The sequence below is a fragment of the Jaculus jaculus genome, chromosome 1 (genome assembly GCF_020740685.1).
Source record: "Jaculus jaculus isolate mJacJac1 chromosome 1, mJacJac1.mat.Y.cur, whole genome shotgun sequence".
NCBI classification, from domain to species: Eukaryota; Metazoa; Chordata; class Mammalia; order Rodentia; family Dipodidae; genus Jaculus; species Jaculus jaculus.
Genome location: NC_059102.1, coordinates 259788122 through 259812129, shown reverse-complemented (window position 1 = coordinate 259812129; position 24008 = coordinate 259788122). Strand labels below are relative to the sequence as shown.

The 24008-nt window shown below is 47.7% G+C and overlaps 1 protein-coding gene across 1 annotated transcript; it reads right to left on the bottom strand.

Annotated features, from left to right (window-relative positions):
- Nucleotides 1-8389: 8389 nt before the first annotated feature.
- Avpr1b (arginine vasopressin receptor 1B) lies at nt 8390-20597 on the bottom strand. The gene is made up of 2 exons (XM_004663530.2): nt 19655-20597; nt 8390-8712 (listed from the first exon to the last, which is right to left on the bottom strand). The coding sequence occupies exons 1-2, from the start codon at nt 20595-20597 to the stop codon at nt 8390-8392; spliced, it is 1266 nt and encodes a 421-aa protein (XP_004663587.2).
- Nucleotides 20598-24008: the final 3411 nt, after the last annotated feature.

The window sequence follows — 24008 nt, the reverse complement described above, 5'->3', positions numbered from 1 at the left end:
TTAAGTATACTCCTAGGCAAATTCAAACCCAGAGCAGTGGTGGTGGGTCTTAGAGACCATCTGTCAGCTGCATCCCATCACAGACTCTGAACGACCTTCTTGGCTTTGGCCTCCTTTGCCTTCCTGCATCTTGTCTCTGATATCATCTGGAGGGATAGATGGTGCTGGCTTGGTTTTCTGGGGCTAGAGAATTTTTTTTATATTTTTATTTATTTATTTGAGAGCCACAGAGAGAGAAAGAGGGAGAGAGAGAGAAAGAATGGGCTCGCCAGGGCCTCCAGCCACTGCAAACAAACTCCAGATGCGTGTACCCCCTTGTGCATCTGGCTAAAGTGGATCATGGGGAATCGAGCTTCAAACCAGGGTCCTTAGGCTTCACAGGCAAGTGCTTAACCACTAAGCCGTCTCTCCAGCCCAGGCTAGAGAATTTTGCCAACCTGTTTGTACCTTCTTTTAGCTACCATTCCTGTTTCTGTCTCAGAAGCTTTACTTACTGGAGAAAAGAGACTCTATTGATTAGAGAGGTAGAATGAAGAATGAATACCAATAATAATATCACAAGGGGGCTGGAGAGATGGCTTAGTGGTTAAGCGCTTGCCTGTGAAGCCTAAGGACCCCGGTTTGAGGCTCGGTTCCCCGGGTCCCACGTTAGCCAGATGCACAAGGGGGCGCATGCGTCTGGAGTTCGTTTGCAGAGGCTGGAAGCCCTGACGCGCCCATTCTCTCTCTCCCTCTATCTGTCTTTCTCTCTGTGTCTGTCGCTCTCAAATAAATAAATAAATAAATTTAAAAAAATATATCACAAGGGCTGGAGAGATGGCTTAGTGGTTGTGGTGGTTTGACTCAGGTGTCCCCCATAATCTTAGGTGTCCTGAATGCCATATCCCCAGTTGATGGCAATTCGGGAAGTAAACCTTCCTGGAGGCAGTGTATTGTTGGGGGTTGGCTTATGGGGGCTATAGCCAGTTTGCTCTCACCAGTGTTTGGTACACTCTTCTGTTGCTGTTGTCCACCTTATGTTGACCAGGAGGTGATGTCCATCCTCATGATGGCTCATGTCATCATTTTCCCTGCCATCACGGAGCTCCCCCTCAAGTTTATAAGTCAAAATAAACCCCTTTTCCCACAAGCTGCTTTTGGTCAGGTGTTTTCTACCAGCAATAAAAAGCTGACTACAACAGTGGTGAAGGCACTTGCCTGCAAAGCCTAAGGACCCAGGTTTGATTCCCCAGTACCCACGTAAAGCCAGATGCACAAAGTGACACGTGTGTCTAGAGTTCGTTTGCAGTGGCTAGAGGTTCTGACACACCTTTCTATCTTTCCCTCTTTCTCTCTGCCTCTTTCTCCCTCTCCCTCTCTCTCTCTCAAATAAATAAAATATTTTTAAAGACAACACCACAAAATGAAACTTCCTTTTTTAAAAATGGGACTAGTAGCCCCATTAAAGCCTGACAGCCCTTGGTACACTCCCCAGTACCCATGTAAAGCCAGATACACAAAATACCATATGCATCTGGAGTCTATTTTGTCCCATATGTCTCTCTCTCTCTCTCTCTCCTTGCAAACAATAAGTTAAAAAATTAAACCCCACAAAACTTCTTTTTTTGTTGTTTGTTTTTTCAAGGTAAGGTCTTGCTCTAGCCCAAACTGACCTGGAACTTACTATGTAGTCTCAGGGTGGCATTGAACTCATAGCATCCTCCTAACTCTGCCTCTCAAGTGCTAGGATTAAAGGCATACACCTATGTTGCAGTCTGGGTTTGCATTGCTGGTAGAAATCACCCAACCAAGAGCAGCTTCTGGGAAAAAGAGGTTTATTTGGCTTACAGGCTCGAGGGGAAGCTCCACGATGGCAGGGGAAAACGATGGCATGAGCAGAGGGTGGATATCACCCCCTGGCCAACATAAGGTGGACCACAGCAACAGGAGGGTGTGCCAAACACTGGCATGGGGAAACTGGCTATAAAGCCCTTAAGCCCACCCCCAACAATACACTCCCTGCAGGAGGCATTAATTCCCAAATATCCATCAGCTGGAGAGCTAACATTCACAACACCTACGTTTATGGGGGACACCTGAATCAAACCACCACACACCTAGCTAAAACTTCCTTTGTTAAGGTAGAGAGAACCTCTTATCTATTTCTAAAAGAGGAAAAATTTAAGTGTGTGCTAAAGAGGTTCAGACACTTACAGAGTACCCAAGAAAGACCACAGAGGCACTGCCAAGACAATTTTCATACCAGGAAAGGGGCAACTGAGATAGCAGGGCAAATGCCAGCCTTCTTCATAGCTCTGAGACAGGCCCTGGGGATTGGGAGGAGATGTAAGTCAAAAGAAGACTTGAGGGGCTGGGGAGATAGCTCACTCAGTTGCAAGAGCACCTGTCATACAAGCATTGAGAGCTGAGTTTGAATCTTGAGCGCCCATGTAGATGCCAGGCATGGTGGTATGCCCCTAGTAATCCCAGCATTTAGTAGACAGGCAGAATCCTGGGGCAAGCTAGCTAACTAGGCCAGCCAAATAAGTGACCCTGGGTTCAGTAAACCTCATCTCTACAAATATAGTGAAGAACAATGGGCTGGAAAGCCTAGTGGTTAAGGTGCTTGCCTACGGGCCCAGGTTCAATTTCCCAGTACCCATGTAAGCCAGATGCACAAGGTAGCGTATGCATCTGGAGTTTGTTTGCAGTGGCTAGAGACCCTGGCGCACCCATTTTCTCTATGTGATTCTTTCTCTCATTCTCTCTCAAATAAATGAATAAAACATTATTTTTAAAAAGTGGAGAACAAAGCTGGATGTGGTGGCACACGCCTTTAATCTCAGCACTCAGGGGCCAGAGATAAGAGGATCGCTGCGAGTCCAAGGCCACCCTGAGACTACATAGTGAATTCCAGGTCAGCCTGAGCTAGAGTGAGACCCTACCTTGAAAAACCAAAAAAAAGAAAAAAAAAAAAAGTGGAAAACAATTGAATAAGTACTTGATCTCAACCTCCGGTCTCTTAAGTGCATGTGGTATACAAGTGCACGTGTTGCTGCACACACATGTGCACATACAAACATGTATACATGCACAACACACACATACATACACACATCAAAAAGAGGGGAAAGATCATCATCCAGGTTCATGAGTCTGGAGTCAAGGCCTCTGCAGCCGAGAGGGGGATGGAAAAGAGCCAGAGAGCCTGCGTAGGGCAGCACACAACAAAGGAATGAACAGAAAACAAAGAGCACCAAGCCCATCCAGTGTGAGCAGAGCTGGGGAAAAGAATTAGCCAGGCATGGTGGCGCACGCCTTTAATCCCAGCACTCAGAAGGCAGAGGTAGGAGGATCGACGTGCATTTGAGGCCACCTTGAGACTACATAGTAAATTCCAGGTCAGTCTGGACCAGAGTGAGACCCTACCTTGAAAAACCAAAAAAAAAAAAAAAAAAAAAAAAAAGTATAAGGAGGCAGGCCTAACTTAGAAGGCCTCTGGAGAGACATGACTTCTGACCTTGATTTAGGGAAAAAAAAGATAGAAAATCAGTCTATTGCCACTCCACTCTGAAAGCACGAGATCTTGTCTGATCTCAGAAGCTAAGCAGGGTCGGGTCTGGCTAGTACTTGGATGGGAGAAAGATGGAAAATTAGGCCAGGAGGAGAGGTAGAGGAACAAGGGACCAGCCTGCCCCTGTGCCAGTTCTCTGTAAGGCTTGAGTAATGACCTCAATGAGAATGGTCTCTCTCTCTCTCTCTCTCTCTCTCTCTCTTTCTCTCTCTGCCTATTTCTCCCTAGCTCTCTCTGAAATAAATAAAAATAATTTTTTTAAGTTTAAAAAAATCAAATTGAAAATGTGACTCCACCAAATGGCTTATAGAGATTTGAGCTAAAATGGTACTTATGATTTCTCAGATGCTCTAATAAATAAAAGGGTGTGCTGATTTCACCTCCTAAGGAGTTTGACCTAATAAGCTGATGGGGGCAGCTATGTTTCCTTCATTTGTAAGTATGTACATGTATATATATATATGCTAATGTTTAATTTTTAAATTTGGCATAGTCAGAGATTGTTAACAATAAGTTACAGTAAGACAGAACAATTATTACAATATACTGTAATCAATAAAACCTCTCTGTAAACCCTGTGATAGTTCACTGTTTAACCAGCGCAGTTACTAAGTGGCTAGTGGACTGGTTGCATATACACCAGGGGTTTGCTGGGCAGAGATGATTCATGTCCCAGGCAGGAGGAAGTTGGATGGCACAGATGTCACCACACGACTCAGAATGGGTGTGCAATTTAAAAATGTTTTGTTTCTCTCCAGACTTTTCTGGTTAATATTTTTAGACTGCTTGTTGAGCATGGGTAACTGACGCAGTGAAAAGTGAAACTGACTAGTGGAGAACGACTGGACTCCTAAAGTCGTGTGGCCAGCAACCAAATGGCTTTTGTTTGTTCTATTTCCATAAACTTGGAGTGTCTGAATCTGCACAAATAGTCACCTTCAGAAGTAATCACCCTTGGAGGAGAGGAGCCGTTTCCAGTTCAGTGTATGTCACGTGTCATTGGTCCCTTGGGGAATGATCATGATGCTTGGGGTTCTTCCATGCGTGAGGACTGCATAAAAATCCCTCCAAAAAGCCAGGCGTGGTGGTGCATGCCTTTAATCCCAGCACTTGGGAGGCAGAGATAGGAGGATCGCTGCGAGTTTGGGCCACCCTGAATTACAGAGTAAATTCCAGGTCAGCCTGACCTAGAGTGAGACCCTACCTCGAAACACCCCCCCCCGAAAAAAAAAAAAACCCTTCAAGTTAAATAATAAGACATAGAGATGTTGATCTTTCCTTTAACAGCTAGTAAATGGCTGATTACAATTAGCCATCTCTCCAGCCCCTGGATGGACTTTTTGAACCCAAAGTCACTGCACACAATAAAATGACTTTAGCTCATCTGGTTTTTGAGGTCATTCTTGCTCGCTCAGGCACTCACACATACGTCTTCACTCCAGGCAGGAATTCCCACACGTATCCCTAAGAACTCTTGTTCTTTCCCTTTGCAAATACATCCTCTGTGCGCCGAGAGAGAAGGAAGCACGTGTCCAGGTGTCTCAGGAGAACTGGTCAACAGTCTTCAGGACTTCAGAGAAAGTTGGGTAGGGTATTCAAGCTGAGAGCCTGCCTGGCTTTCCCAGCTTATCCTTGGAGTAGGGGAGGGTCGTTGCTGCCTCACACTGTCCAGTAGGAATGGAACGAATACACTGGATCACAGCAGTATTTATTTGCCCAGAGAAGAGGCTTCATCCTGATTCTTAGCCAAGAGCTGCTCCACCCAGCCCAGGCCAGACAAGGCCAGGCCCAGAGGGCCTGCATGTCAGCTCCATACTGCCACCTCGTGACTCCAGGGCAAACGTCAGGACACTGCGCTTGTTCCAGGAGCAGGAGATGACTATGTAACCAGACCCCCTCCCCAGCCCTACCCTAGCCACCCCAAATCATATTTAATTTTACCTTGTGCAGTCCATTATCACTGCCCATACGGAATAATGATGCTTCAGATTTGCCTGGTTAATTCAACAATTTTATTAGCCAAATTCAACTACAACTTTGAGTTCCAGACTGGGTTGAAATCCATAGTCCCTTGATAGAGAAAATATCTATTTATATACAAGACACAAATATAATCATCTTAGAAATTACTAGCCTATACCAAAGAGCAACAAAGCTATTTTGAGAAATCCTCATAATAGACCGATTCCCCTCCCCCGATACCACTGTTCTCTCTGTCTTGCCTGTCCCTCTCATCCTGCTTCTACGTGGGTGGTTTTTGTTTGGTTTTTTGTTGTTTGAGACAAGGTATCCCTCAGTAGGTCAGGCTGGCCTGGAATTCTCGGTCCTTTCACCTGTATTCCCGGGTACTAGAGTTGTAGATTTGTGCCACCATGCCCGACTCTGGGTAGGTTTGGTTTTGTTTTTGCTGTACTGGGGATTGACCTTAGCACTCAGCCCTTTTTTTACTTTTTATTTTGAGACAGGTCTTGCTGAGTTGCTTAGGCTGCCCTTGACATTGCTCTGTAGCCTATGTCAGCCTTGAATTTACAAATCTCCTGCTTCAGTCTCCTGAGCAGCTGAGATTCCAGACCTGTGCCACCAGGTCCAGTTTTCCTCTGTGGGATCTTTCTCTCTCTCTCTTTCTTTCTTTCTTTCCTTCCTTCTTTCTTTCTTCCTTCCTTCCTTCCTTCCTTCCTTCCTCCCTCCCTCCCTCCCTCCCTCCCTCCCTCCCTCCCTCCCTTTCTTTCTTTCTTTTTCTAAGGTAGAGTTTCACTCTTGCTCAGGATGACCTGGAATTCGTTATGTAGCCTCAGGGTGGCCTCAAACTCATGGCGATCCTCCTACCTCTGCCTCTGCCTCCCAAACGCTGGGATTGAAGGCATGTGCCACCACGCTCTGCTTATCCTATGTAGGTTTTTAAAGAACTGAAATACCGTATTTCATAGTGCATAAGGATGGCACAGTTTATACATGTGTCCAGACCAGAGACAGCATTGTTTGGTTTCTCCTGGAATTTGGGGTCAGAAATGGGATTGACCACAGAGACCCCTTGCTTCCTACGCTCCTCCTACCCCCATCCAAGGCTCTTCCACTGATCCACACTGTCCACGAGAACTGCCTAAAGGTCCTACGAAGGCTGTTCTTCACACACCCAGGCAAGATCCAACTTAGTTTCAGGAGCATGCCACAGTGGGCTCCAAAGGCCCTAAGGTCCAATGTCTGGTCACTTCATATTGATCTTGTTATAGAACTAGCTTTCTGGAAAAGATCAAGTGAAGCCTTTTTGTGGGAAGAACAGTGGGGTCCCCCAAACCACCCTACAGCTAAATTCCCCTTGTGCAGTTCACTAAAGGAAATACAATACAGGCAGATGGGGTGCTACTGAAGGCAAAGCAAAGACTAGGAAGGAGCATTAGGTGACCTTGGTCCTGGGGCTCCTCGTTTCCTCCGTGAATTATGGACTCCCCTGGGACCATGGCCTTGGGAGTCCCTCACCGGATACAACCGGAACCAGGCCATTATGCTCGAGAATTCTCATGTACCTCTCCCAACGAAGTGGCATTGCTAGTTCCGTTCTCTAAATAAGGGCAATATTGCTCAGAGACACTGGTAACTCGCTGAGTTCATATGGGAAGATAGAGGGTGAGGTCAAGACTCATAGCCAAGTCTCTGGGCTGCACAGCTTGTGCCTCTCCCATCTTCCAGTGATCTTGATGAAGAAATATTCCAGAATCAGAGGTTAGAGCCTGGAAAGGCCTTAGAGACCCTCTCCATGTGGGACAGGAAGCTGAGGCTCAGTGGGGGAAGGTGGCTTCCCAAGACAGAGCTGAGAGTCAAAGCCCGGCTCCTGCCTTGAGCCCAGCATCCACTCACTCTGCAGAGGAAGGTCTACAGAGCCTGCGGGTACCCAGAGCCATGGTCACGTCACTCCTCTAAGGGGGTCCACTCCATTCAGCCCCAGAGGAAGGAGCAGGCTGGATCCTTGTGAGAAGGAGGGAGGGAACCAGCCCCGGATGCTTCTGAGGGTTCCTTATTCCTGCTCTTAAACTCTAAAATATTCTTATTTATTTATTTGAGAGACAGGGAGTGAGAGAGCGAGAATATGGGCACACCAGGGCCTTCTGCCACTGCAAACTCCAGACTCCCATACCATTTTGTGCATTTGGTTTTACGTGGGTACTGGGGAATTGAACCCCAGTGGACAGGCTTTGTAGACAAGCACGTTTAACTGCTGAGCCATCTCTCCAGACCCCTGCTCCCAATTTTTATCATGAACATTTTCATTTCTTTTTTCCTATCCTATTTCTTCTTACTCCCAGTCCCAGTGAGTCACCCCACGGAGTACACTGTACTCTGCCCTGTACCCCCCAGTGGCAGGGCAAGACGGGGGGGGGGAAAGGTAGCTAGCAATTGCAGCATCCCTACTGCTGAACCAAGTTCCACATTGCCATCCGCCTGTCTTGCTTCTGTGGACAGATGGGCACGGCAAGCAAAGCCCCACGCGCCCATTCACTTTTCTAATAATCCGCCACTCTGTCCCTTCCTGGCTGCTCTGGGATGTGCCCCTTGGGTTTGAAAGGGGACAGGCGGCCAAGGCATGAGACTAGCATCTGAGATGACAGGGCTTGTTGTGGTACTAGGTCCACCACCTGGGTTCACAGCACCCTGAGAATACGGCAGGATCAGGGAATGTGATTCTCCTGGCTTCCTGCAACTGAGATCAGGAGAGAATGAGGGCAATCCTCACACACTAGGTTGCAGCTGGGCCTCCGAGGGGGAGCTCTTCTGACCTCTTTACCCTGACCTCCCCCTCAGTGCTTGAGATGGGCAGAGCTACGTCCCATGGAGCCTTCTCTAAAAGATGCTGGTCTCCGTGGTGGCTTCGCCATCCACCTGCTCTAGGTCCTTCAAGGACTCTGCAGGTCCAGGCTTCTCGTGGAGGCTGAGGCAGAGGGTGGGTGAGCCACTGGAGTGGATCAGCAGCGTGGTGTGACGGCTGGAGAGGCTGCCATTGGAGAGCTGCCTGTGCATTCGGGGCTGAGGCCCCCTGCAGCTGGCAAGGTGACGCAGGGGGGGTGGTAGCAGGTGACTGTTGAAACCCATGTAGATCCAGGGGTTGCAGCAGCTGCTGAGGTTGCCCAAAAGCATGGAGATGGTGAAAGCCACATTGGTGGAGTCTGCCAAGACACAAACACACCAAACGCCTTAGAATGACAGCTCAGAGAGACGTGGGGCAGAGACTGGCCTCCAGTACATAGGTGAAGAAGTAAAGTGCCGGGGAAGAGGAGATTCTCCTGGGGTTCTCCAGTGAGAGGGAAGCACAGTTAGAACTTGACCTGGGATCCCTAATCTGAGAGTTCCACCTTCCCGGTTTTTGTTTTATAACTATAGGGTGAGTATCAGAGCTGAGGCTTGCTTCAAGTTGAATTAGAAGGAAAAACACTGGGATAGAACAGGCCCAAATAGCAGAAACCAATTTTGCTCTAAAATCTAGACTTTGAATCGCCTACTGTAAAACTTCCCCTCCTCTTCCTCCTCCTTCTCTTCTTCCTCCTTTTCCTTTTCTTTTTTTCTTCTTTTTTTATTTTTATTTATGAGTGACAGAGAAAGAGGCAGAGAGAGAGAGGGAGAGAGAGAGAGAATGGGCACACCAGGGCCTCCAGCCACTGCAAACAAACTCTAGATGCGTGTGCCCCCTTGTGCATCTGGCTAACGTGGGTCCTGGGGAATCGAGCCTTGAACCAGGGTCCTTAGGCTTCATGGGCAAGCACTTAACTGCTAAGCCATCTCTCCAGCCCTCCTTTTCCTTTTCTTTGACAAGCTTCACTTTGTACTGCAGGCTAGCCTGAAACTCACCCTGTAGCCCAGGCTGGCCCTGAGCTCATGATGATTCTTCTACCTCAGCCTCCCATGTGCTGGGATTATAGGAGTAAGCCACCATACCCCCATTTAGTTTGTTTGTGTCCTCTATGGTGTCTTTGAACATACATATAATCATTCTTTTGAATTCTTTATCTGAGATTTCACCTAATTCACTCTTATTGGAGATCATTACTGCGGGATCAAGTGATTTTTGTAGGAGTCATGTTGCCTTGGTTTTTCATGTTCCTTGTTTTTGTGTTGGAACTTGTCCAATTGGGGTTAGCTTGTTGGTTGAATTTTTTTTTAAGTGAAGTATTGAAGTATTTTCTTGCAGTAAGGACAACGCTCCAGAGAACTAGGTTGTGATAGGATTGGGTGTCATTTTTCTTCTGTTCTAGCAAGCTGATCCCCAGCCCTCCCCTGAAAGTAGGTTACCGTCGGCAAAATCAATCATTTCTCAAAGGGGAGACTCACTGTGAAAATAAAGTAATAGTCTAATCAAAACCAATGACCCCGGGCTGGAGAAATGGCTCAGCAGTTAAGAGCATTTCCCGTGCAAGCATGAAGACCTGAGAGACCACTCCAAGTCCTCAAGACCTACATAAAAAGCTGCCACCTGCATCTGTGACCCCCAGACTCCCAGGAGAACAGAGACCAGAGACTCATGCGCTCAGGGGAAAACACTGAGAGCAGCAGGAGAGCGATGAAGCAGGATACCAGGTGGTGCCTCTCCTGCCACTGCAGGTGAGCGCAGCTGGCTGCAGCTGAGTGCGTAGACACCGCAAGGTGCATGCAACACACACATACACACAATGTCCTACTACATCACCTTACATACACACACACATGCAAAAAGTGACCCCTTAAGCACTGATTTTGTTTCTGGTTTTGCTGTTTTGTTTTGTTTTTTTTTCTAATTAGAGTCTCACTCTAGCGCAGGCTGACTTGGAATTCCCTCTGCCGTCTCTGGGTGGCCTTGAACTCATGGCAATCCCCCTACCTCTGCCTCCCGAGTGCTAGGATTAAAGGCGTGCGCCATCACACCTGGCAAGTGCTGATTATTTTAGGAGCTAAGAAGCCCCGAGTACTGCATGTGCTACTGGAGTAGGAAGTGCAAGTATGAAGGGAAAGGGAAACAATAGGGTAAGTGATTAATAATGGGCTAAGAGAGGAAAAGTAGAAAACAGGGATGTATATAATAGGGAGGCAATAGGGACAAATGTGAGGGAGATGAGGCAGTTTTGGCTAAAGATAGAATGAAGAGAGAGAGGTAATTACAATCAACTGACCTTAAACAGTCCCTGGCTCTCAGGAAGCTGAGACACAAAAACTGTAAACCAGGCCAGGCTACATTCTTTGGGAAAGGAAAATGAAAACAGAAAGGAATGGGAAAAGAAAGAAAAAAGTAAAAGAAGGAAAGAAAGAAATGAAAAAAGGTAGGTAGGGAGGGAGGGAGGGAGGGAGGAGAAGAGGGAGGGAGAAAGGAAGGAAGGAAGGGAAAGGGAGAAAGAACAGGGCTAAATTGACATTGCATGTTGAACAAAGCAGGAATAAATGTGGAGGCAAGTGAGCTGGATGGGGATAATAGTGTGTGAAAGCAACTTAGCCTGATTGCTGGTTTTGGTCTCTTGGCACTCCTTCCCCAGCTCCTGGAAGCCTGGGCATTCCTATGCGATGCCAATGTCCATGTCAGGTCACAGATACTAGCTAGTCATACCGCTGAGAGGACCTTCAGGGATCGAGTTGCAAATGTTGCTCCCAGACCTGGGCAGTCCTTGGCAGATGAGGTCACAGATCACACTCACCTCTGAGTGGAGTCTGGTTGTGAATGTCTGGCCCTGTCTCTGTGGGATCCTTCCTGATGTCCTGCACACATCTTGGAGCTTGGGTCTAAGACCCCCTGAAGACTGACTCCGACCAGGTTTCTACCACATGAATACCATGTGGTCCTCATTCAAAGTTTCATGCCCATGGTCTAGCAGTGTTTTGCTTGCTCTGAATTTCCCAAGCATGTAGTTCACAGGTCTTCCACCAAGCCACTGATGCAACAGTGGTCTTTCTAAAATGGTGCCCCATGGAGGCTCTGGTCAAGTACTGAGGTCCAGAAGAGAGGATTTTCCCAGTGTATCTCATCCTCCCTCTGCAGCTGCCTTGGACCTTCTGTCTGGCCCCTCTCTCTTTCTCTGCTCTTTAGACATTCATTACTGAAAGTATAGTGCAGATTTTCTGATCCTCTCTAGCTACCATTGAAATTTATCTTACAACAATTACCTGGTATGCATAATTTTACCATTTATTAAAGACCAAAATACCAGTGAGATTGATGCATTTGTCTATTTTTACATAAATAATTAAATTTTAACTGAATATTAGATACTGTGAAGACATAAACATTTTCAAAGTTTCTCATGGTTGATCAATGTTTATTAAACTTTTTAAAATTATATATAGAGAGATAAAGCAAGAGAGAGAGAGAGAAACAGAATTGGCATTGCCAGGTCATCAGCCACTACAATCAAAATCCAGATGCATGTGCCACCTTGTGTGCATGAATGACCTTGTACATGTATCACCTTGGGTGTCTGGCTTATGTGGGATCTGGGGAGTTGAGCATAGGTCCTTAGGCTTCACAGACAAGTGCCTTAACCATTAACCTTAAGCCATCTCTCCAGCCCTTAAACATTTAAACAAATATTTTATTTATTTACTTATTTGAGAGAGAGATGCAGATAGAAGGAGCAAAGGAGCACACCAGTGTCTCCAGCCACTGCACACTAACTCTAGACTCATGAATTATCTTGTGCATCTGGCTTACTTGGGTACCGGGGAATCGAACCTGGATCCTTAGGCTTCACAGGCAAGCACCTTAACTGCTAAGCCATCTCTCCAGCCCCATTTTTTTTGTTTTGTTTTAGAGACATGATCTCACTTTATAGCCCAGGCTGTCCAAAACTCACTGTGTAGCTCAGGTTGACCTTGAACTCATGGCAATCCACCTCCCCCAACTTCCCAAGTGCTGGGATTTTAAGTGTGAGCCACCATGCCTGACATGATACATGTGTATATATTTGTGCTTATGCATGTGCACGCACATGTATGTAGAGCATATGTGTGATGTGATGTGTGATGTATTTACATGTATGTGCAGATGTGCTCACCCTTGGACAGGCAGGTGGAGGCCAGAGGAGAACGTCGATGTTCTCTCATTCATCCATATATTTCCTTGCTTGAGATGGGTTCTCTCCCTCAACCCAGAGCTGCTATTCATCAGCAATCTCCAGCTATTCTCTAGTCTCTGGATACCCACCCCTCACAGACTGGTGTGGCCATGTCTAGCTTTTTATATGGGTTCTGGGGAGTCAAACTTGGCACTCTCTGGCAGATGGCAGAGAGGCCCTCATACTTAGGCAGCAAGTGCCCTTAGCCACTGAGCTATCACCCCAGGCCCTGGCTTGATTAATTTTACACTTGTCAACGCTGAGAGTACTGTTTTACACAAATATGGACTATAAATGGCAGAAGTTGTGGCACACGCCTTGAATCCCAGCACTCGGAAGACAGAGGTGGGAGGACTGCAGTTAGTTCAAGGCCACCCTGAGACTACATAGTGCATTTTAGGTCAACCTGGGCTAGAGTGAGACCCTGCCTTGAAAAACAAAAAAAAAAATATAAATAAATAAAAAATAAAAATAGCTGGGCGTGGTGGCACAAGCCTTTGATCCCAGCACTCGGGAGGCAGAGGTAGGAGGATCGCTGTGAGTTCAAGGCCACCCTGAGACTACATAGTGAATTCCAGGTCAGCCTTGGCTAGAGCAAGACCCTACCTAAAAAAATGGAAAATAAATAAATGAATAAATAAAAATTATTGTAATCCAGGCGTAGTGGTGCACGCCTTTAATCCCAGCACTCGGGAGGAGAGGTAGGAGGGTTGTGGTGAGTTCAAGGCCAGCCTGAGACTACGTAGTGCATTTCAGGTCAGCCTGGGCTACAGTGAGACCCTACCTCAAAAAACCAAAAAATTAAAAAATAAAAATAAAAATTATTGCGGGCTGGAGAGATGGCTCAGCGGTTAAGTGCTTGCCTGTGAAGCCTAAGGACCCTGATTCAAGGCTCGATTCCCCAGGACCCACATTAGCCAGATGCACAAGGGGGCACATGCATCTGGAGTTTGTATGCAGTGGCTGGAGGCCCTGGAGCGCCCATTCTTTCTCTGTGTGTGCCTCTTTCTCTATCTGTCACTTTCAAATAAATAAACATAAAACAAAAAAGTTTAAAAAAATAAAATTATTGGAAGCCGGGTGTGGTGACACATGCCTTTAATTCCAGTACTCAAGAGGCAGAGGTAGGAGGACCACCATGAGTTCGAGGCCACCCTGAGACTACACAGTGAATTCCAGGTCATCCTGGGCTACAGTGAGACCCTACCTCAAAAAAAAAAAAAACCCAAAAAATAATTGTTAGAAATTCTGCTCTCATCACAAGCCAAAACTCATTTAATGATTTAAAGTCAACAATTCAACAGTGATTTTTTAAATCAGACATGTCAACACAATATAATCCAAAGTTATGCCTATCTGATATATGCTGAGGAGTGGCAGTAGGAAAATACTGTCTTTGCTTTGAGTCTCTTTGCTGGAGAGCGTTCTCTAACCCATGCCCTGGTCACCACATTATTCTAACTCACCTCAGGCCCAAAGCCATAGACCCAGTAGACCTTGGACTGAAACCTCTGAAACTCCTTCACCAAGGGGCAAGTCAGCTGCCATGCTACCATTAGCCCAGTGGATGCCTTCATAGCAAACAGCTGATGCCCTTGGTCAGCCTATGTGCTGAGGCCTGCCTGCCAGCAGCCACGTACGTGGGCTTGGAAGTAGATCTTCACTCGGATGAACCTTCAAGTGACTAGAGCCCTAGCTGACATCATAACTGCTTCCTTGTGAGGGCCTCTGAGCCACAGCGCCCAGCAGCAAGGTGTGCAGATTCCTGACACAGAGTTTATCACTCCAAAGACAGTCATCTGTCTTCCTTTAGCCCAGTCAACTCTCACATGGACAGCTCCAGCCGTCTTGTAGCTACATCCTTTTGTAAGCAATCCTCACCCCATTCCTACATGTGCCTGACTGTGTGAGGGATTTATTTCAACCAATGCAGTGCATTCACTACATCACAGAGGAATATCTTGTGCAGTAGATATCAAGGCCAGGCCCTTCAGCAAGTCTGCTAACCCCTCATGCTCTGATCCGAGTTCAGTGAAGCCTCACCCCCCTCTCCCTGCCCTGCTTGGCTTTACTCTCCAGACAAGGTGATGCACTGGGGTCCCTTGATAGGGCAGGATCTTGGTCTAGAGTTGTAACTGTCTAGTCTGTCCACTGTCATCCTTTCCCTTAGTCCTTTTCCCAAAAGACTTTCCAAGATCCCCAAGTGTGTGTTGATTTTTCTATGAAAGAAGTCATTGTTATCATAATCAAACCACTATGTTCCTAGAAGAGTAGAAATCTATGTATGTATGTATATGTGTGTGTATGGATGTATGTATGTATGTGTATATGTATGTATGTATGTAGGTAGGTAGGTATGCAGGTAGTGAAAACACTGCGATTCCTAGTGCACATTCGCCCTGAGTCGGAGCTGAGGTGTTTGGGGCCGTATTTGCTGGTGCTGAATGGCATGATGGCCTGTGTGGCTCAGAACTAAGGCTACAGTGAAGTTTCACATGGTAACACAGGCAAGTAAACACTGCAAGACACACCTTCAATTTGTTATACACTTGGCTTTGAAGTGAGCTTTGGTTATTACACATGCAAAAACCGGTCTCTGTTGCTATTTTTCCCTATGTTCACGTTCAGTTACATAAACCCACATGGGGTTGCAATCCACAGTTCAAGCTGTGACCTAATGGATGCAAACCTAGGATAAGACAATGTCAATTAAGACAATAGTCACATCTGCAGAACCTGAGGAGAATCAGCCCATCGTACTTCACCAGGGCCCCAGCTGAAACCATATAGTAACTGGGGAAATGAGCAAGAGTGCTGCTTTCTTGGTGAACCTGGTACCAGCACAAGGGTGAAGGAGATGGACACAGAGAACACTCAACTCCTACCAAACCAAAGATCCAGAGACACAGAGGCTCCCAAGACCTCATCACTGAAGTAGATCTAAAACAAACCCAACATGGATCAGGGAACTTTGCAGGAGAGGGGCCCGACAGATTGTTAGAGCCACATGTTGGGACATTAAGCACAGAGACATTGCCTCTTACTCATAACTGATGGCTAACCCCACAATGCATGACCCATATTCCCCAATGAGGAGGGTCCCTTTGGAAGGGGGAAGACAGGGAGGAGGCTAACGGTGGTATCTACCTGGCTGTGTACACACTGTGTACATAATGAATTTTTTAAAAAGAAAGAAAAAATAGTCACACCCAGGGCCCCTGTTCCAGCTCTGCGGACATCTCAGGTCACCATTTCACGACGCCTTACAGACTGTAACCTCTTCACCGCTCAGCTCCAGTCCTACTCATTCTGTCATTTAATCCTCGGATGGTGATTACTGACTCTGACAGGGCCCTGTGCTTAGGACCTGGGAGGGTAATGAGAGGAAGCTGTCTGCCCTGGAGGTCCCTCTGCCATTATCTCCAAGTGCAGCATACGGGAAGCTTCCAGGTACAGAACATCAGCACTTCTCACTGCAGAGCAGCGCTTGTGTCTCAGTCTGACCAACAAACTGTCCCCGGAGAATGCACCCTCCTGCAGGAGAAAACGAACTTCTCTCAGACAGTCAAAATGTGAGGGTACGAAACTTTGATAAGATTTCTTCTAAATATGAATTGCTTTCTACACACTAACCAAACACTTCTCTCCGACAGGAAGGCTGGTGGATGGGCCCACTCCTGCCACGCCCACTGTGCTTCCACGCAGGTGGCTTATGGAGGCAGCTTGTCCTTCATGGAGTTGTAGAATTGGTTTTTAATATTTTATTTATTTACCTATTTGAGAGTGAGAAAGAGAGAAAGAGGCATATAGGAAAAGAGAGAGAATGGGCATACCAGGACCTCTAGCCACTTTAATCAAACTCCAGATACATGCACCACCTTGTGCAACGGGTTTTGTGTGGGTACTGGGGAATTGAACTCTGATCCTTAGGCTTTGCAGGCAAGCACCTTAATGACTGAGCAATCTCTCTATCCCATGGGGTTGTAGAATCTTTGAAAGCAGTGTTAGAGCTGGAACAAAGCTTACAGATAAACTTCCTGAGTTGATAGCACAGTGAGTCACTGCTGTACCAACCCAGGTCTTCCAGCTCTAAAGCAGAGATGCTGCACTCTGCCAGGGCTTCCACTATCACCCTCCAGGCCTTAGCTCATGGACCCGCCCTACCACACACTGTAACAGCTTCGGGACACCTGGGTCTTCATGAACACGTCCCATGGGTATGCTCTAGGTATAGCCACTCATGGTACAAGAGAAGAGAAGACATGGTGAGAACACTTGATAAAAAGACAGGGAGTTGAAGCCATCCAGGCCTCGATGGACAAGTTCTGTGATTTAGGAAGCGTCTTTTGGTTAAGCTCCTTGAGCCAGGCACAGTGAAGGCGTTGGGTTAATGAACAAGTAAGTACTTTTTGAGTAGTAAATCTCAGCCCATAGGGTGTTGTTTTTCAGAGACAGCACATCATTCCTGGGCTCCTGCCTCAGTCAGTGGCGTATCACTCCCCACAGGTGAGGCACTGGAGAAAGGCTCATGATGGTGGTAGGTTCTGCAGGGAGATAGGTAAAAAAGGCTGTGCTGGATGATGAGTAAGACGGGATCCCATCTTCTCACAGGTTCCTCAATAAAGGGCAATAACTGACGGCTCACCCCACAAAGCATGACCCATATTCCACAACAAGAGGGGTCCCTGCAGAGGGGGTTGGTCAGGGAGGAGGCGAACAATGGTACTAACTTGACTGTATTCACTGAGTACAAAACTAATAAAAAAATAAAATAAGATAAAGGGCAAATGACCACCTTGCCACCAATGACATTGGCCAGCCTGTAAGTGTTAGGAGGACAGCGTGTCATAAAAATCTTGATTCAAGTCCTGGCTCTATCTCCTACTAGCAGTGGCATTTTGGACCAGTTGTTTTACCTTTCTGAGCCCCAAGTGAGTCAGATGTGGAGAGAAAGTCAGCCCACGGTCACATTCAGACTCACATGTTTAGCATTAGGAAGCCTCCCTTCCACCTAGTCCATCCTGAGCTGTAGCAGAGAGTCCCAATGGTTTTCTCTGGGGTTGGACTTAGTATTTTATTGCTTACAGAATTTGCAAATACCCCCTTTCCAGACTGATCTCAAAAGAATAGGTAAGAAGAGATATGGAGCTGAGCATGGGGTCCCTACCTGTAATCTCAGTTCCCAGGTGGTGGGTGCGGATCAACCTGGACTACGTAGTGAATTTCAAAGTCAGCCTAAGCCACCTTCAGTGTCTGAAAGCTGTTGTCTGTATCAACCCAGAAAAATGACGAGAGCAAGGTCTCTCAGGTACCTTTTGTAACTCAGTCCTCTTGAAGGATCTCATTTTGTTTTGTTTTGTTTTGTTTATGTAGGAGGAAGGCTTCTCTCCTTATAAAGGTACATTAAGAATCAGGGCTGGGGCTGGAGAGATAGCTTGGCAGTTAAAGGGGCCTCATTCTGTCTTTCTCCTTGCAAATAAATAAATTAAAACGTTGTTAAGGGCTGGAGAGATGGCATAATGGTTAAGCACTTGCCCGTGAAGCCTAAGGACCCCGGTTCGAGGCTCAATTCCCCAGGACCCACGTTAGCCAGATGCACAAGGGGGCGCACACATCTGGAGTTCGTTTGCAGTGGCTGGTAGCCCTGGCGCGCCCATTCTCTCTTTCGCTCTCTATCCGCCTCTTTCTCTCTCTGTCACTCTCAAATAAATAAATAAATAATAATTTAAAATGTTGTTAAAAAAAAAATAAGAACCAGGGCTATGGCAAGGCATGGGTTTGAAGAAAAACTCAGGGAGATGGAAGACCTAGGCTGTACTCTTCACCACGATGGCACAGTGGTTAAAGGCACTTTGTTATAAAGCCTGGCAGTCTGGGGTTCAGTGCCCAAGCCACCCATGTAAGTCACAAGCAAAAAGTGGTGCAAGTGTCTGGTGTCAGCAGTGACAAGAGGTTCTGGTGTGCATGCACATATGCACAGAAACATAGGTGCAAGTTATTTTTAGTTCACATAAAAAATTCAGGGCTAGAAAGATGGCTCAGCAGGTAAAGGTGCTTGCTAGCAAAGCCTGGTGGCCTGGGTTTGATTCCCCAATACCTACGTAAAGCCAGATGTACAAAGTGACACATGCATCTGGAATTTGTTTACAGTGGCAGGAGGCCCTGGTGTGCCCATTTCCTCACTCTCATTCATTCTCTGTCTCTCACACTCTCTGTATTTTAGATAGTTAGATAGATAGAGATAGATAGATAGATAGATTATGGATGTATGTGTATTTATGTATATTTTAAAGAAAGTTCTAGCACCACAAGTTGTCACTCTGGATCAGATTATTTGAAAATCCCTGTCAGCTCTGTCAGTCTATGATCCTAAAGCCCATGTAGCAAACTGGAAGTTGGCCTGGTAAATCTGCCAAAAGTTATTTTTTCATTAGCAAAAATGGTTACCAAAACTTAGAAACGGAGAGGTTTCACATAATTGATATTCACGTAGCATCTGTAGGCTTGGGTAGGAGTTGCAGCTGTCCCTTTTCACATGGGGCAGTGCTATGGCTTGAATGTTTGTCCCTAGAATTTGTGTAGTGGAAATAGAATTCCCAAAGTCATGTGCTAATGGCACTTCCAGGTGGGAGCTCATGGACGAATAGGTAAGTTATCAGGGAAATGTTTGGTACCATACAAGCATGTTCATTGTAAAAGCCGACTTGACCAACATTCAGGAGTGCCTTCAAGACATGATGCCCTGCCCCACCTTAGGAATCTTGAGAGTGCCCATCTGAAAGAAAACCTTGAGCAGGCAGTCACTCATCCTTGGCCTTTCCAGCCTCCAGAACAGCAAGTGCAGACTGTTTTATATTCCGCATCCAGCGTTCTATTAGAGCAGCAGTGTGCTCCAAAACAAACCAGCACCAACTTTCCTAACTACTCCATTCACTAGCATTTTCCTGGCCATGGGAAGCATTGTAACCCTACGCTAGCCCTCCAGGACTCCGGCCAGTGCTCTTTTCTATGCGCCGCTCCACATAAGCCACATACTTACCTTCATCAGGGGCGTTCTCGTCCCATACAGACCACATCTGGACACTGAAGAAGGGTGCCCAGCAAGCAATGTAGGCCAGGACAATGACAAAGGTCATCTTCACGGTTCGGATCTTGGCCCGAGAGATGGTGCTGGTGCTGCTGACCCGAGACGGTAGCCCCCGGGTGGCTGCAGCTGGGGCAGAAGGTGAGGGCTTGTCCCAAGTCCTCCAGCCCCTTCCTTCCTCCTTCCCAGCCTGTGTCTTGACTTTAAGGTTCTTGCAGATCTCGTAGCAGATGAGGCTGTAGCAGGCCGTGAGCATGACCACAGGCAGGACAAAGATGGCCATGGTGGTCCAGGTGATGTAGGCCCGTGGCCCCCAGGGAAAGTGGAAATCTGCCCAGCAGTCCAGCACGCCTGAGCCCTGGATCACCTCACGTAAGGAAAAAATGAAAATTTGAGGGAGGCTGAAAATGGCAGCCAGCAGCCAGGGCACAGCAATGAGAGGATAGGTGGACTGGCTGGGCTGCTGGAGGCTGCGCAGAGGGTGACAGACGGCCAGGTAGCGGTCCAGTGTCATGGCCAGCAGCATGTAGGTGGAGGCAAACATACTGAGCACCTGCAGGTACTTGACAGCCCGGCAGAGGAGGTCAGGGCCCTGGAAGCGGTAGGTAATGTCCCAGAGCAGCTGTGGCAGTACCTGGAAGAGCGCCACCCCCAGGTCAGTCAAGGCCAGGTGCAGCACAAACAGGTGCATGCGGGAGCGCTTGCGGCCCTGGCGGCCCAGCATCAACATCACGGACACATTGCCCACCGTGGCCAGCATCAGGACAGTAGCCAGGATGCCAATTTCCAGCTTAGCCAGCTCCTCGTCCCTGCCTAGCCAGATGGTCGTGGCATTGGGGGCAGAGAGGGAGGTGACCCCAGAGGAGGGGATGGCAGTCCAAGAAGGCTCAGAATCCATGGTCACCATTCGCTGGGGGTCGGGGAAGGGCGGTTGGGAGGAAAGGATGGAAGGACGGGGCGAGTTTGATGGATCAGATGGAATGGGAGAAAGGTTTCCAAGTGGAGAAAAAGAAAGGTGGGGATGGCCGATAGAAGACTTGGAACTAGGTGGGAAAAGTTCGGGGGGGCAGAAATATGGGAGAAGAGTGAAATAAGGAAAGAGGAAACAGAACTGAGATTCCTGCCCCCCCCCCCAGCCAGGTGGAAAGTTCGGGGCGAAAAAGGAAGAAGGGCGGGGGCGGGGGGTACGGGGTTGGGAAGAATGGAGGAGGCTGGAGGTGGGGCCCTTTAGAAAGGAGAGACCGAGGCGGCAGCTTCCACCCCTCCCAAATCTACCCCAATTTCACTTTCCCAAAGTTTTCTAGGAGTGGAGAACAGAAGTCCCTAAGCTGGGTCGCAGGTGCAGTCCGGGGCCCGTGGGCGCAGGGCTGGGGACCGGGACCGCAGCCAAGCCGCGCTCTCGGCCAGGGGAGCGGGGCTGGAGCCGCCGCGGCGCCCAGCGCGTTTTATGCGCTGCCTTCCCGGCTCCAGGCCCCCGGGCTGCGCCTGGCTCTTGCCGATTGGCTCCTGCAGAGGAGGGCGGAGTGATTCGCGCTGGCATCCTCCGGGCTGGAGGACCTAAAGGCTGGCTCGGAGGGTGAAGGGCCAGGCATAGGAAGCCGGAGGAGGCAGGGAGGAAACCCTCACCAGCCAGCAGGACCCGCAGACCAGCGGACAAGCTCATCTAAGTTGGTGGCACTCGGGACCCTCTGACTCCTCAGACAAGTGCTCAGTCGGGGTGGGGATAGGATGACAGAGGTGGCCCGTCTTCCCACCCAGGAGGCGCTGTGGCGAGCCCTCAAGCATGAAAGACCCCCTTACCCTAACGAAGCCCGCACTTGGGAGCCAAGTCTTGCATGCCCCTGTCTCTGGCGGGAGACTCGGAGCTGTGGGGGACGAGGAGAAAGTGTGGGTGTTGGTGGAGGAGAGAGGTGCTGCGGGCTGGGAGGAGGCAGATGGAAAGCCTGGAGTGCTTGATGGGATAGGAGGGAGACCACAGGAGAAATTCCAAACACAGTATTTGCTCCACCAGGGGAAGTCTGAACTTCTGGGGTCTCTTGAGTTACTCTTCATGAGCTGGAGGGCTTTAGAACCCCCAACCACAGCAAATCACTCTGTAAGGTGGACAGCGAGCCTACAGCAGTCATGTCGCGTACCCGGGGAGATCGCAGAGCTAGAAGCAGCCAGGGCAGGACCAGAGCGGCCAGCGTGCTTTGCCAGTGACTTTCACAGTTTACACCAACCAGACCGGCAGTCCTGGCGTGGGCGGTGTGTGAGACGCACGTGCCGGGTGTGCAAACAAGTAACCACCCGGCCCAAAGGAAGCGCGCAGTTCAGGGGAACTCACTTGACCTTCGGTAAGTTCACGTAGAATAAGGAGTATGATTGGGACTCCCCAAGCAGGTTAGGATTTATTCAGAGTGGTAATAGCCGAGCTCTCGGGGAGGGGAGGGTCTTTAATAGTAGGTCCTTTGACCTGCCTTTAATCAAAGCGGATTCAAACTCCCTTAAAAAGTCACCCAATGCACGTAACCAGTCACTTCTAGAAGATGCTCCCTCCTGTTTAGCCCACGCAGTTTCTCCTTTTGTGCTTTGCAGCCAGTTTCCACTTGCTCTTGATGAGCAACTATGTTGAATCCCTCTGCCATACCATTCCTGCCTCTAGACAAACAGACCGTTGTGTCCACTGAACAAAACTTCTAGCCTTCCCCACACACTACCCATACACTGCAAGCCCTTCCCCCTCGCAGCAAAAGTTCTCAAAGGGGCCATGCATGGTGGCGCATGCCTTGAATCCCAGCGCTTGGGATGCCAACCTGAGGCTACATAGTGAATTCCAGGTCAGCCTAGGCTACAGCAAGACCCTACCTTAAAAATAATAATAATAATAATGGGACTATCAATGTTACACTCAGTCATTCAAATAATTCAGTCTTTTTCTCAAGAGAATTACAGCTGTGGTTTTGACTGTTAGTTTCCATATTTACTAGAAGGCTAAGATAGGCAGAGAAATCAAGCCAGAATAGTTAAGTGTCTTTACCACTTATGGAGGCAGAAATGTTTAATTTTCTTTGTTTGTTTATTTATTTATTTACTTACTTACTTATTTATGAGGAGAGAGAGAGAATGGGCACACCAGGGTCTCTTGTCTACTAACTTCACTTTGTGCATCGATTTTAAATGGGTACTGGGGGATTGAATCCAGATCATTAGGCTTTGCAAATAAGTGCCTTTAACTTTTAAGTCATGTCCCCAGCCCAGAAGTGTTCTATGATCATAATTCAATTTTAGCATATTGTTTTCAGAAATAAGTCTGTCATGAAAAGTAAAATTGACAAGCTAAGACAGTTATGGTTGTCAACTTGGTTGGATCAGGAATCATTTAAGAGATAGGACTCTGGGTAGGTTAATGAGGCCTTTTCCAGAGTCGGGTGAACTGAGTGGGTGGCGCATCGGCAGCAGCAGTTATGAAGAGGTTCAAGGAAAGGCAGTGCTGATTTTGCCTGTGTAGCTTTACTCCTTGGTGAGCGCATGTACCCTGTGGCTGCCACCCTTTGCTGACACTGGAACCCAGCTTCTTCAGCCTTCCAGTGTGGACTGAAGATCAGCGGGCTCTCCAGGAGTCCTCCAGGCATTCTGTGCCAGATTGGGACTGCTGAGGCCTCCAGCCTCAAGGACTGAGCAGTTACCAGTTTCTCAGCTTCCCCAGCCTGCAGACAACCATTGTTGAACTGTGTGGGCCAAGTGAAAAGTCCCCTTTGTAATATATATTCATCTATCAGTTCTGTTCCTCTACAGAACCCTGATTAATACATAAATCCAGCATAGTGACATAGGCATATAATTCCAGCTCTCTGGAAGCTGAGACAGGAGGATCATGCTTTTGATGTCAGCCTAGGCTACACAGCTAAGCCCTGTCTCAAAAACCAAAAGGAAAGAATGAAAGAAACAAACAAACAAAAAAGAAAAAATTTGTTTCTCTGAATGCATTTTTGTCAGTATCGCATTCCTTAATAAGCTCTCATTTTTGATCAAATAGGTGAGCTAAAAAACCTTTCTACCTTATCACTGGCCAAAGAAAAGCAGAGGTTGTGAGTGTCCCTTGGTGCTGCCCACAGCATAAACTGGTTGTTGTGAAAGCGGGGAAGGGCCTTCTGTAGCCTCTCAGAATGCTGCCTTCCCTTTAAACCCAGCACTCGGAGGCAGAGGTGGCAGGAGCGTCGTGAGTTCCAGGTCACCCTGAGACTACATAGGGAAGTCCAGGTCAGCCTGGACTGGAACTAGACCTTACCTTAAAAAGAAAGAGGAGAAGAAGAAGAAAAACAATGCT